At 36.6% G+C, this 14,950-nt stretch overlaps 1 protein-coding gene across 2 annotated transcripts in view; it reads left to right on the top strand.

Moving 5' to 3' along the window:
* The window catches only part of LOC121426117 (sushi, von Willebrand factor type A, EGF and pentraxin domain-containing protein 1-like), an 80,227-nt gene extending 65,709 nt beyond the window's left edge, over positions 1-14,518 (top strand). Inside the window, exons 44-52 of one of the 2 annotated variants that reach the window (XM_041622286.1) lie at positions 1,438-1,604; positions 3,341-3,422; positions 4,969-5,139; positions 8,508-8,681; positions 9,101-9,274; positions 10,269-10,445; positions 10,816-10,977; positions 12,346-12,472; positions 14,324-14,518. In XM_041622286.1, coding sequence (XP_041478220.1) covers positions 1,438-1,604; positions 3,341-3,422; positions 4,969-5,139; positions 8,508-8,681; positions 9,101-9,274; positions 10,269-10,445; positions 10,816-10,977; positions 12,346-12,472; positions 14,324-14,393 — 1,304 coding nt within the window. In that variant the 3' untranslated portion in view covers positions 14,394-14,518. Of the gene's footprint in view, positions 1-1,437; positions 1,605-3,340; positions 3,423-4,968; positions 5,140-8,507; positions 8,682-9,100; positions 9,275-10,268; positions 10,446-10,815; positions 10,978-12,342; positions 12,473-14,323 lie in introns of both variants that reach the window. The other variant, XM_041622285.1, reaches the window with a different exon arrangement.
* The last annotated feature ends 432 nt before the right edge of the window (positions 14,519-14,950 follow it).

Here is a 14,950-nt window from a genome sequence, read left to right as displayed (position 1 = left end):
TTCGATTCCGTTGGGAACGTACTGTTGAGGTATCATATCTGGCGATGTCTGTTCGTTAGAACATCTCTTGATTGTCGCCTTCACGTATGATCATGACAGAGACTTTTCGCCAGCTCCCTCTGGCGTACACTTGCTGCTGCTAGGGATTCCCCCGCCCGGCGGTCATCCATCGCAGCCTAGCCTCACGGGCTCTCTCGGCAATGGTGGCTTGAGCCAAGCCACCTCTTCCACCGCGGGCACTGCACCCTCAGATGGGTGCTTCGATCAGTACAGGAGAAAGGGGATCCTGAGTTCTCTCTCGATCACTCGGTCTATCACACTTTTGTCGTGATGTGTACCGCGCTGTTTCTCTGACACGCCCGGTTGAGCTATTTTAACCAGACTGCTTTATTCTACATAGGCAGCAGGTCCGCGGTATTTCTTATTAAAAGGATGGCACTCAGTCGCTTTCTCGACCCTTGACTGCCTTACGAGTGGTTTTCTTAAATCCCTACTCTCCGTCGTTCCTAGTCCCCTTCGGACCGCTAGTAACTTTCTGCCACAGCTCTCTATCAGAATTCTGCAGATGTTCTGCCCTCACGCATTTGAGACGGATATCGAATTCTGGGCGCTTTCTCCCACGCGGAGGCTTCTGAGATCTCTCGCCTTCTCAGATTGTTCGATGGATCACTTACTGAGCCTTAAAGCTACAGTTTTCCGATCACGATTCTTGTTGAAAATTTCAACAAATTCCGAATTTTACGCTCTAGTCAGCTGGTGATGTTGTTCTCCTGACACTAGGCCGAGGGCCCATGATACTTAGTATCATTCTTCTTGGGCTCTTTCTTGGAATCGTCGTTCACGACTTCTCGAGGTCCGTCTATTGACGCCCCTCTTTCCTTCACTCCTTGCTCTTAAGGACTTCTTCACATGAGGCTTTATCGCCTCCCCTGTCCGTAAGGCAACGGCCTTTGTGTCTTCATCTCCCTATTTTAACGCACTTCTTAGTCTAGACATGCCTCCCTTCACGTTGAATCCGTGTTGGTCTAGCAAATCAAATGGGTATATCCCAGTTATTGATGTAAATTATGAAAATACTTACCATGATTTTCTTATTTACGAGATAACTGGATATACCCATTTGAACCCTCCCTCCTACCCCTCGCCTTGTGTGACAACATGTCTTGCCCGCAGGCTCATGAGAGGAAATGGACGCCAAATTGCACGACGATCTTGGGATAGTGCGTTGGTAGGGAGATGCAGCGCGCGCGCAGGAAAAATTGTGTACTCTATATTCGGCACGCAGGTTCATCGTAATGAACTAGCAAATCAAATGGGTATATCCAGTTATCTCGTAAATAAGAAAATCATGGTAAGTATTTTCATAACTTGTCACATAAACTCTTATTTTCCTACATCATTTTTAACTTGTATCATATTTTGGTATTAAATTCGTAGAAACAATACCCGCAGATTCGCTGGATGCTCAAGTCAGCTTGCCTTTTCCTGCAGCAACCTGTGTTTCATCTGTTCAAGAAGAGAATATTCTAGTAATAGCCACCTCTAATATTTTGGATAATGTTTATGCGATTGGCTGTGAAAATTGTGCTGTTTCCAATGTACAGGTAGGTATAAAATGTTGTGAGCGAACGAGGAGTGAGCAAAGTTTTTTAAAATGATTGTGAATAAAGATTTTCTACTGCAGATATAAAGTGAGATAAAGGCAATTGTATACCCCCAAATTATTTTGGGCAAATCTCATATGCTTGTTTGCATAATTGATTGATTAAAAAAAATAAAATATTTACAATTATTTTTGTTGAAAATATTACCATACAGTCTTGAAGTCTACATCCGACCATATGCACATGCACATTTTTAACCCTAAAAAGACTGGGGGGGGCTGATTCAGCCCCCCCTCAACATTTTTCGTGATAAATCCGCCGCGCGAAATTTCTTGACCGCGTGTCTCGCTGACTTTTTACTTTCAAGTCTCGCGCAACTTTTGAGACCAAAATTGTGACCCCCGGGGTACGCGGTTCCAAAATTACGCAACATTTCGTAAGTGCATGCAGACCCAAAATTACTCAAAAACATGAATTTGTGTACAAATCCAATGCAAATAGTGTTCTTAGCCAAAATTCATAAATGTATCATTATTTTTCCTTTTACTGCTTAAAATCAATTATTTTTATATTTTTTATGGTCAAAATAAAGTCCCCGATAATTTCCATTGAAAAAACAATAAAAAACAAAAAGTCGAAAAACAAAGAAATACATAAGAAATTTAGAAAACAATAGAATACATAAGAAAATAAATGTGATTTTGAATTTTTTTTAAAAATTAATTTGATCAGATGCCTATCTAGAGTATGTGAAACAAAAATTAGCATTTCAGGGGCATTATTTTATTAATTAGAGCAAACTTATGATTTTAAGCATAAATTAGCATAATTAACGAGACATGAGATTTTTGCAGAATTTGATGTTATAGTTTTGTAGATAATGCCATGAGTAACGCGTGTGCCAATTTTCGTCGCGATCGCGCGATCGACGGCCGAGATCATAAGGGGGGGCTGAATCAGCCCCCCCCCAGTCTTCTTAGGCGTCGAAATAGCCCAGTCTATTTAGGGTTAAGACAATCGTTCAATCAGTGGCCAAGACCTGAATAGCCCAGATTAGTTAGGGTTAAAGTTACATGTGTTGGCTGCTCTTCCAATGTGATTACCGATCAAATGCATCTGTCTAACTATTGATGAGACAATGACAATGCTCTTACTTATGTTGCCATGTTTGAAACGGTGCAATTTAAGTCCCTGATATGACAGAGCTTGGGGCTGATTTTCAAAAATTTTGTGCACGCAGAAAAGAAATTCATGTAGCTTGTACTGAACATTATTGAAAAAGTTTTTAATTTTTTCCTGAAGTGTTAAACAGTTGAAAATGTATATGAATTGAGGTACACAGTGACCATTCGAACAAATATTGCAGTTCGATTTGCTTTGTATATTAAGGGTTCACTCGTATTGTATAGTTACATGTAACCTGTTAACTTCATACAACATACAATTAAGCCGTCTCTTGAAAAATAAACAATATGGCATGATCATTAAAAGCATTGCGATTTTTGCATCATCAGTATGAAGATGCCTAGTGTTGCATATGATTTAATTCATACATAACTGATCAGTTTGAAGCTAGTTGAAAAACAAAAGATATAACTTTCATATACATGTATTATGCAATTTAATACTTTTATGACCATATGGTTACATTGTTTTCTTCATTTCCAGTGTTTTCATGTGTAGTGCACAAATAATTAGTGTAAACACTTTTTATTTTTTATTTGATAAATGTCCAGGTCAACAATTGTGGGCTATCAAGAAAGCGATCACTTGAAGAATCTCCGGTCACTATTTCCTTTGACATAGATCTTAGCAATGGTAAGTAACAAATGCAATATTGAAAAAATATATTATTTTGATAATGATATATAGTTTATATGAGGGTATATACCATCAATATTTCCTTGACATACTAGTAGATTTTAGCAACAGTGAGTAACATATGCAGTATTGAAAATTGTACAACGCCTACTTAGCTTGTTGTACGCGATCAAATGGGAGGCTGAATGTCACACATTCGTACCGTTGCACACAAGACGTACCATCCAAAATGTTCCATTGCACGGCCTTAGAAGGTGACGTCACAATGCGATTTCATTGAATAAGATGATAATGCGCATACAGCCCGCTGGCTAAATGCGCAATGCTGTCCAAGATCATGTGCGCTTGTGGGATTTTGCTTTTCGCTTTCAATATTTTTGCTCCCTTTTCATAGATTACTGGAGGGAAAAACTCTTGTTTTTTTTATATTTTCGCTAGATTCCAAGGCGTTGTACAACACAAATAGCGAATATTCTTTTTCGTGCAATGGTGCGAGATTTCGCATTCGGTGAAAGAAAGAAACGCTCTATTCAACTCGGCTAACGCCTCGTTGAATAGAGCATCTTTCTTTCACCCCATGCGAAATCTCGCACCATCGCACTCATGCCTATTCGCTATTTGTATAATATATCATTTAATTAATAATGTATGTTACATGAATGTAAATACTATCCATGATTTTTTTTTTCAAGTGCTTCTACCTCTTTAATGAAAGTTAGTGGCATATGTTCTCATTCATCTAAGATACTGACAGAGATTAACTGTTTTTTGATGGTTTGACACTTTATATATGTAGTAGGTGCTTCAGTATCAGTGTGTGACAATGGGAGGGGGAACCAGCTGTTGTCGCATTATATCTTCAAATACAGTCATTTTTAGTACAAGTATGTTGGCCTATGTGTCCTGCGCAAAAGAGAACACGTCTCTAAGCGCATAACTTGCGGAAGGCCGAAAGCTTGTAATAAAGTGAACCTGTACAATCATATCCCGTCACATGTGTATTCTAACATGGTAAAAGCATTTTTTGTATGCATATCCCTACTTTTTAAAAGAAAGATTGACCCAGAAACAGGGTCTATTTGTGGCACACCTTGCTCAGGGTCCAAAATATGCCAGACTAAGGTCATAAGAGTGACAGCGCTGTGGTGTGATGTCATACTGTATGTTTTCAAAAATTGATAGTTGCGCACTAGAAGGTTTCACAGTTTTAAAGCTGTTCTTGTAATCCTGATTTTATATGTTTGAATTAATAGATAAATGAATAAATGATACATCTATGAATATTCAATTCATGAATAAAGAGTTTGGTAATTATTTCCAAATGGCTATGAGTACTGTCTTTGATAGGTATGTGACAAATGAAATTATTAAAATAGATGGTTGAAAGAGGTCACGGTGCCATAAATATATTATTTATGTGTAGGATTTGTAGAAGACGAAGAAGGTTAGCGAGATGCAAAATGTAAAAGAATAAAGGATTAAGATTGGAAATGATGTGGTACATTAACAAATGTGTCACGTCCTTTGTTTAATTTCCCCTAAGCTACTGAGACTATCACTGACTTTGGAAGCAGTTTCCAGCAACGTTTAGAAAATGGATCATTTTCTCTTGAACTGGATGGTGTAGTCATCGCAGTTGACGTTAACAGAACCACTGGTGATGTCACGATAGCTTGTCCAATTGGAACTGGCCTAACATTGGAGGGTAGATGCGGTAGGTCAGGCAATTCAATGTCATTGACGCCATGTGCCATAACATTATTAGAGGCAATGTTACATACTTCATAATGTAGATGTGCTTAAGTTCATGTATGTGTTCTGTAGGTGTGTGTTTTACACAATTACTGGTAATTAGAGGCAAGTTCATATCTCTTTGAATATTCTTGAGTATTTTTATATTGCAGTGATTCATACAGAGCTACCTTTCAAAAAAAGAAATGAAACCAAAGCTAATTTACATGTACCAATCATTTGTCGTCTACCCCAGTTTTTGGCACTGTAAACTTTCACAGTGTAGTATTTGGTTAATCTGCCTTTATAGCCAATTCTGATTCAGTGATGATAGTACAAGTTTACCATCTCAACAAACGGGAGACATGTGTTGGGACGGATCTGAATATTTTGGAGAATTTGGTGGAGAAAATGCTGTTTCTTTCTAAAAGCAAAGACAAATCAAACACACCAATCAATCAGACTAGGAAAAAAAAGGGGAAAAAAATAAACAAGCAACAACAAGCACGGCGACTCAAACATCCCAACTTTTTAGCTATATACGTGATCATTCAAGAAAAATAAGCACTTGACAAAATAATTGCGGTTCGATGACTTCAATTTATAATTAAAATGATTCGAATGCTTTCTTTGACAATTTTACAGAGTATTTACAACTCAAAGAAATGCCTGTATGGTTTATCCAATAAATTGAAGACGGTACAAGTTATGTCGAATATTCAAAGAAATATATAGGAGCTCTATCAGTTTAAAACAGAGTAATTGATTAAGTGACAAAATAGGATATAAATTACAAACTAGGCCAAAGCGTTGAGAAGTTGACTTGTCTACAAAAGTTGGTGTCTACTTGGCGAATTGAGTTGTTCGACCCGAACTTGGAATGATGAAATACGTAGCTAGGCCTGCCGTGTACATCGGAGAGTGGAAACGAGATGAATCATCGATATCGGGACAAAACTCGTCAATGGTGAGGGTCTCAGTGGAACCTGACAATTATCAAAATAAAACAACAGTGTCCTAATACACTTATCGTCGTCGAATACAGATAAACGACCTCAAAACGTGTAACATCTCATAAAAATGACAATGAGAATTGTCTATTTAGCAACAATTCTAAATAAAAATGCAAGTACATCATGTAAAACCAGGCTATATGCCTTTAAGAAATTGGACGAGAATGACTTTCATAATGTCAAGGTTACATAAAAATGTTCACTAGTACATTAGAAAACTCTAAAATACCAACAAGTGAAGATCGCTTAAATACTAAGCTGTCTACAGTGACATGTAAATCAACCTCAATAATTTCAAAGATCTATTTTTTTTGCTAATAATAATTATTCGACATTTCGTGTGGATGACACTTTATACAAAAATAAAGTCGTCTACAAATGTACTCAGCATAATTTCTTCAGTACAAATACTTTGTCAAGAAATTAGTTATATCAAATATCTCTTTTCTCTTTTTACTAGAAACGTTATTATAAATATCAGAGTACATACCCGATAAATATCAGGAAAAAGACGTAGGTAAAAAGTCAGCTATAACAGGAGTCCATTTCTCCTCTACAAAAAGACCAGCCCAGACAGCATCGGTGAGGTACGCTGTTGGGAGCTAAGCCGACGATCTCGGGGAGATATTGGTTCAAATCCCCATAGAGAAAGATGTAACCAAAATTGAACACTGACGACTCTGCTGAAGTATCAGCGACCGGGCTTTTTTTAAGAGTCCCGTATCGTCAATTAAGAACGCACGAAACGCCCTTACAGGGCGAGATCTAATTGGTCATTTTTCGTAACCAAGAAAAACATTATTTACATATTATTACTAAGTTCGTGTCTCTTAGGGTTCAACACGTATTGGAATTCCTTTTGAAAATTCACCTGCTGTTTGGAAATACTGTCTTTAAAATTAACAGGTGGATATTTCTTTACGTCCAACTAAAAAAGCTAAATTGCTTTTGATTCTTTTTTTTTATACAGTATCACATAAACGAGATAAACATGTTGTTTTTTACACAGTATCCCAAGAACGTATTTCAGGCTTTTTTGATATCCTAAAATAAACTCAGAAATTGTCACTACACATGTCTCACAGGCCTGCATTACATTACCAAAATGGTTTCTAATAAAAAAACCCACCTCCTGTATCCTGAAATTATCCTGAAATTAATTTTCAAAACCCTATGGTCACGCATGGTATCCACTCGTCAAATGGAAGTGTGCCCCCCCCCCCCCCGGCACCTCCATCTTTGATGAACATCCTCATATTAGAAAATGTGATCCACTGCTCTTCCTCTTGACGAGGTAGACCACTTGGCTGCTGATTTGTTTATGGCACAATGTCACAAATCCAGACAAAAAATGCTAACGAGAAACAACCATCAAACGATAATAATTCTGCCACAGATACCTGTATACACACAAAAAGAAATTAAATTCCTTCCAATTTAAAACAAATGAATGTCACTCTGCCTTCACATCCCCACACTAGTGCTGTCACAGGACGTACGGAACCACAAGATACAGGTACATGAATGTGATCAGATCATATTTGCACACTGTCATGGACAACTTACCTCCTTGCATGCACCATGGCATGCATCAAGCTGGGTATTGCTCTGAAATACAGAAACAATCTCTATAGATAACAATAGGGTCCTGTGACATAAAGCTTGAAATGATTGACCATATGGCTGTTTTTTTATGATTGACCTTACACAATAATTAATGACATCATTTGTAGAAATTTGCCCGAGGATCTATTGCTAAACTGAACCCTCATCAAACAAATAATCACACATAAAACAAGCCTAGCAATAAAATCTTTTCCATACACCACTTAAATCTCCCATCAACCAAACTCCAAGGCCCGTATTCTGAAGTCAGGTTTAACTTAGACCATCATATGGTCTAACTCTGTGCTAAAAGTATGGGAAGCCAAAAGTGTCAAAATTCTTATTAAGTTGTATGTTTCTTATGTTTACTGTGCTCTTTCCAGTTTCAATGATGGTGAAGATAATCATTTGTCTGTACTTCCTGGAGAATAATGATTGGAGAGCCATATGAGCTGAAATATGATGTATCTACCATTGCTGGTTTATGTATCAATTGGCTTTCCATACTTAAACCACAACTTTAAACCTGAGTTTAAGTTAAACCCAATTTCCGAATACGGGCCCTAGAGGCCATCATGAGGAGGGAATGTGGCATCAGTGCAAGCCAGTAAGCAAGTCTCTTTACCATTGAGTACACAGTTCATATACCTTCCTTTATAACGACTAATTGAAGTAGTAATGAAAAAAATGCATAAATCTAACTGTAAGTTATATTCTCTTTTTTTCTGAATAGTTGTATGCCCGGCCGGTAATTATCATTACGTGCTGCCAAACACAACTGAAGCTGTATGTGCACCATGTGCTTTACATACCTACCAGGATCAAGATGGCCAAGATGATTGTCTTCCATGCCCTTCAGGTTTGATAACAAATGATCCAGGGGCTGATGGCATCCACTTCTGCATAGGTAAGTTCATCTATTTACAAAAAAATTGATAAGTTTGTTCTTGTAAAAAAAATATAGAAAAAAAACGTTATTCTTAATAAGGACCGATAGGGCAGTATGTAATGTTCTTATTTGTTATGATTATGAAGAACTTTTAATAGGGATTGGTAAAAAGGGAAAATGAATTTACATTTTGACAAAGTAAGTTCAGACGTCACTCAGTGATGGCGCCAGGGTACTTACAGGGAAGGAACACTACAACCTAGAATACATAATTACCCCCCCCCCCCCCTCAAAGTGATGTGAGGTAGAGTACTTGTGTTACACAACACAGACCTCTTTTTTTCTTTACTCTTCAAGACCTTGGAATGACAGTTTCCTCCCCTTTTTAATCTGATATCAATTAGAAATTTTTCAATATTCAATATTATCTGTTTTAGAACCATGTCCAGTTGGCCATTACCAAGATGTTTGGGCTGATTCCAATGAAACAGTATGTATAAAATGTCCTCATGATTCCTACCAAAACGAAACTGGAAAGGAGAGCTGTATACCATGCCCTGATAAATATGTAACTCTGGAACAGGGATCAACAGACTTGTCTGATTGTGTTGGTGAGTTTTGGTTTATCTTCTTCTCTTGCCATTTTCACTTGTTACAGTATCTTCACTGCATTTGCTTTTCCCAGTGTCATTGTATCGGACAATTTTATATGTTTTACATTTATTTTCAATATGCCTATAGTACATATTGCACGCTATCAAAATCAGGTGTCCACTTGGGCCAGGAGTACAGCAGGACAAGGTACAGAATGCAATATTGATCCACATCCCATTTGCATCCTGTCCGTACATAGCTAAAATAGTCTGTACATGCACTGTCTATGTCGCTGCTAAACAGTTCCTGGTATGCAAGGTGGCCAACAATTTCCACAACCATATTTGGTTTCGATTAAAATTTGGATGCAGAATTTGACTTCCGGACCTTTCCCTGACAAACACGTGGGAGCTTGTCCACAATTAGGCTTGACCTAAATGCCGTATTTATATATCATGATTGTAGATATTTTTAGAAAGTTAATTCTGGAAGCTTTGGAGACTAACATGTATTTGCATGAAATCGTATATGCTGGCTACCCAATTTAGAAAAGAAAATATGATGTACTTTTAAATATCAATCAAGAAGAAATGAAGTAAATTTCTTGAGGCAGCCATGATATTGTAATTGATACCAATGATTGAAATCAAGGCAAGTGCCAACCACGACTTTCTTGACTGATTCTTAGGACCATGGTCCATGCCAAGTCTCTCCCAGGACAATCTATGGATGATCTGCTTACATTGCTGGGAGTATGCTTAGAAACCAAGATTACCTCCCCATGACACAATATGCCTCTCAATGCAACCCTTCCTAGTCTTGGCCTCGCTCTAGTGGACAGTCACCTTTAATAGAAAACCAGGACATATTGGGAATGATTCTTTATTTTGTGTATTCCTGATTTACAAATGCATATTTATTTTTCTTCAGAGTATATTTATTCCATGATTTTACAAACTTTGATTTTGAAAATCAGGTTGTAACATGTTTTTTTCTTTTCTTGTGCACCAGCTCTGTGTGATGCTGGGCATTATGTTGATCTTTCAAACGAGACCAATCCACAATGTCCTCCGTGTCCACTCAACACATTCATAGATCTTGATTTGCATAAAAAACAAGAATGCTTGCCATGTCCAACAGGAATGATTACTGTTCGGAATGGAAGTTCTCGAAGTGCTGATTGCCTTGGTAAGACAGAGTTGTAGGGGGACAGTAATCCTAACTTTGTGATAATGAATATTTAGGAGGGGCAGGGATACCAAGGAACCACTTACAGCAGGGTCAAATCAATGTGAATTTTAAAAAAGATTAATATAATGGAAGAAAAGTATAAAGGGGAAAATGGGATTAGATAAAAAATGTTTAATCATATAAATGAATTGAGAATTCAATATAATGGGCTATATCACTGACACACTTCTACTGATTCCATCATTGAACTTGTACACTGCATGTATATAGTTGTTGCCTCAAAATGCCATTTTAATTTAAATGTGTTTTGCAGCCTTTGCAGCAACATTCTTTGTTCAGCCCATTTTTTTCTGTTTCTTTTTTACAGTCGTTTGTCAGCCAGGGACCTATCTAGAAAGTTCATCTTGCATTCCATGCCCTTTAAACACCTACCAGGACCAGACCAGTCATCGTGAAGGTTCATGCATCAATTGTACTGGGAACCTTGTTACTCTTCACGAGGGTTCAGAAAACAAAGAAGACTGTGAAGGTATCTAGAGAGAGCAAGTTTTATTCCTTCCTTTTTAACCTAAGCGACTCCTTGAAGAGCTATTATCAAGCAACAGAATTTCTCCCGAGTAGTACTGATAATATAAGTACTGAAAAATGAGAAGAATGCTGTTGGTTTCCTCAGGATTTCTCAAGTTTAATTTTTTTTGTGTTGAGCTATGATATTTTTTTTATGTGATTCAATATAGCAGCTGTGCAAACTTTGAAAACAGCCAAGATGAATAATTATCCACAGTAAAGAACATTCATATGATATTGAAATACTAAGTTCATTGACCCTTTGACCTTGATCCTATGACCTGACACTTGTCCAATATGATCAGTGATACATGTATTTGATTACACTTATGTCCAATTTTCATTCAATGGATTGATTTTCTTTGAAAGTTCTGATAACATTTCAAAAGTCAGACCTTGATTAAGATTTGACATTTGACCTAAATCATGTGACCTGAATCTTGAAACAATGAGTGATACTCGATTACCCTTATGTCCAACTTTCATTTACTAGATGCGTAAACTTTCTAAGTTATGATGATATTTCAAAAACCTAACTACGGTTAAGATTTAATTACTGAAAACATGATCAAAGTTCAATTACCCTAAATGACATTTACACATTCGTGTAGTACCTGATCAATGATTATTGATTATAACCCTATGCCCACATTTCAAGAACTAGGTCTGTAGACTTTCTAAGTTATGATAAAATTTCAAAATCTTAACCTTAATCTTTGATTAAGATGTCAATGTTGACGAAGCCACTGCTGTCGGAAAAACAGCGCCCATAGTCTGATTTTGCTATCCAGGCGAGACAAAAATACATATTTCCTCACCTGTTGATTTTCAGCTTTTAAAATACTGAAATGTTTTTGGTCAGATTGGCAGGTACATTTCTTGTTTCATATGTATGTACAATCAGATTAAATAAAATTGATTCTGGGGAAAATTGAACATGTGCCGAATGCCTGGGCGAATGACATTGTTTAAACCCAAAATTTTCTATAGTATTATTTGAGGAGTCGAACAGGTGTGCTCTGTGTGGGTGCAAGTTTGTAGGTGTGTTTTGGCAGATGTGCATATTTGACTGATCTCTATAGATCTCATTGGTAAAACTTGTTCTTACTGATGCATACATTTTTTTTCAAGTCAGAGATGCAATATTTAAACAGTAAAATTCACAATTTGAGCTACTCTATTGATCCCAATGTTAAAAGTCATAGTTCTTATCTCAAGAGAGACTGGTAAAGCCATTGTATTTGACAAATTATGTGCAATAACAAAATTTTGACATAAGTTTAATGCTAACTAATTCACTCTTTATTATATATATATTTTTTTACAGAAGAGCCTGATACTTCTCAATTAGGCATGAGCCAGGGTCTACTTATCGGCATCATTGTAGCCGCTGTCATTGGCCTTCTACTAGTTATCCTTGTTGTGGCTGTCCTGTTTAGATTGAAAAGGGGAGCTCGGTATGCATTGAATATTGTCTTCATTCTACTACTAAGTACTTGATAGTGTCATGAGCAATTACATTCACTAATGAATATTCACTTTTTTTTGGAATGTTGACATGCAGTGTTCTGAAAACTGTCAACATTTATTAGGGCTCTTCAAGTACATCAGTCATTAATTTGATTTGATTTCTACATTCCAATAACAAAATAATATACAAGTATGATCATTTTCCAATACTAGTAGTACACAACAATCAGCATACAACACAAAAGATTAACATTCGCAACATTATTCTAATTGATATATAATTATCCTTGAAAGATTTCTTTTGTTTTTTAATTATTGACACATTTATCATATCAACATCAGGGTTGCCAGCTTTTCAAGAAAACGAAATTCCCGGATAATTATTTAAATCCCCTCCCAATTTCGCATGTTTTTTAAGTTGTTGCAGTGAAGACATGTATTTTCAGTATAAAAGAAATAATGTAAAACTAATTAGTACTATTGCACAGGCATGTAATGGCCTCCCTTCTCCCCATACAGCTATCCTTTCCTCACCTTATACAGTAAGAGGTTGATTCAAGGCAATCCTACTACTAAAAAGCCACCATAACCGGTATTTCAATGGATATTGTTTTGATATGCAACAAAATATAACAGTCGATCTGACTGACTACCGTTCTTTCGACTCTGGGCAATTCAAATTCCCTGATTTTTTCCTCATTTGAGGGCGTTTTGAGGCATTTTCCCTGATTTGAGGTATTTTTATCAAAATTCCCTGATTTCTCCCCGACTGGAAAAAAATGAAATAATTTTCCCTGATGGGCTGGGAACCCTGAACATTTTACAGTTGTAAGATGGGAGACCACAATCTTAAAATTGGGGCGTGAAATTGATGGAGGCCTTTAAAGGAAAGGGGAAAGAAGTCCAGACAACATAGTGGGAAAACAATCATTTCTGAAAGAAAAACAATGTGGACATTTTTTTTATAGATTATGTATGCAAGCATATAGGAATGATATTTGGTAATATATCAAAAGATTTTGTGGGCGTACTTTTCTTGGAGAATAGAAAACTAGAACAAAACATTTACTACCCTGAATCTCTCATCAATTAAAAGTGGCTATTAAAAAAGAGCAACTCTAAAATGAATAATCTATGTTTATATCACCAAGCAAAAATAACAGATATTTGCTTCTCTTCTCATCCTACGTCTATCAAGTTATACCTTTCTCCAAACCCCTTTCTAGTTCAATCTGGAATAGTGAAGTCTACAGCCTATTCTTATGTACATATAAATTTATTCCCATGTGTTCTTTTCATCCTTTTCTTACTACTCCTTCGTTACTGTACTATATGGATGTTTGGTTCCAATTGGTTTTACCCTGTAAGGACAATAAACCCTGAAACTACTGAGGGAAATAAAATGATGTCTGTAAAGCTTCAACCTTTATAAATTACTATGCATTAAGAGTGGATTTGATCTTGTTAGTTCGTAGTGTCAATCGGTGAAAGGTCAAGCTCTCAGACCACGTTGAACTCATTTGAGACTCTTACTTTCAATGAATAAGAAAGATTTTTCATTCGTGAATATCAGATTAACAATGATAGGATGAACTTGATGGATTTTAACTAAATGTCAGCAACTGGTTACATGACATATTTCAGCCATTTGATTAGGATTCATATTACAATTTTTTTGTATTTATTGGCACTGTCTTGTTTTGACTTAATTGCCCTGTGATAGCTTAGTGAAAGGAGATATATACCACTTCCCACAAAGACAAATCATAAAACGTTATCTTTTCAAAAGTAAGGTCTTTGTAAAATTGTTTTCATTTATCTTTTTACACTACCTTTAGAGTAAAGTTCCATGAGACAACCATGGCGATGAAGACGATTGAAGGCACAAGTGGGGAAAGTAATGGTTAAGTGCTAAGTCTTCCTTTGGAAAGAAGTTCATATTCAGAAAGGCTATCCAGATTGAAGAGATAAGATGTCAGGCTCAACCAAATTCTGAACACTCACACCACCTTCACTACTTCAATGCATATCTGCCACTCAAGGAAAATCCAACAGGCCACTCCATTTTGACCCTTTTTAGTTCAATGCTTTATCACTCGGTTTATTTGTGAATTTTCAGTGTTATACAGTGCATATAGAAAAAGTTTAGACTTAGAAAAAAATTCTATAAAATTTTACATTTGTAATATCCTAAAGTTTTCCCACAATTTAACATTGGTGCAGATCCATTTAAGCAAAAATATTTTTGCTTGAGTGAGCACCGATTTTGAAAAGCTAGATAAAAGTGATTTGCGCAGAACTTTGAAATAGTTATTCTAATAGAAGTAGATCTTAATCATGAATAACACGTGGAATTGAGCTATTACAATTGATTTAAAGACATCTTTTATGATTTTTTAACTTGTTTCCTCGCCCAAGACACTTCGAAGAGTGCATTGCGCCCCACTCCACTCCCCCACATTGGG

The sequence above is a fragment of the Lytechinus variegatus genome, chromosome 13 (genome assembly GCF_018143015.1).
Source record: "Lytechinus variegatus isolate NC3 chromosome 13, Lvar_3.0, whole genome shotgun sequence".
Lineage (NCBI taxonomy): Eukaryota > Metazoa > Echinodermata > Echinoidea > Temnopleuroida > Toxopneustidae > Lytechinus > Lytechinus variegatus.
This window is presented reverse-complemented; position numbering and strand designations above follow the sequence as displayed.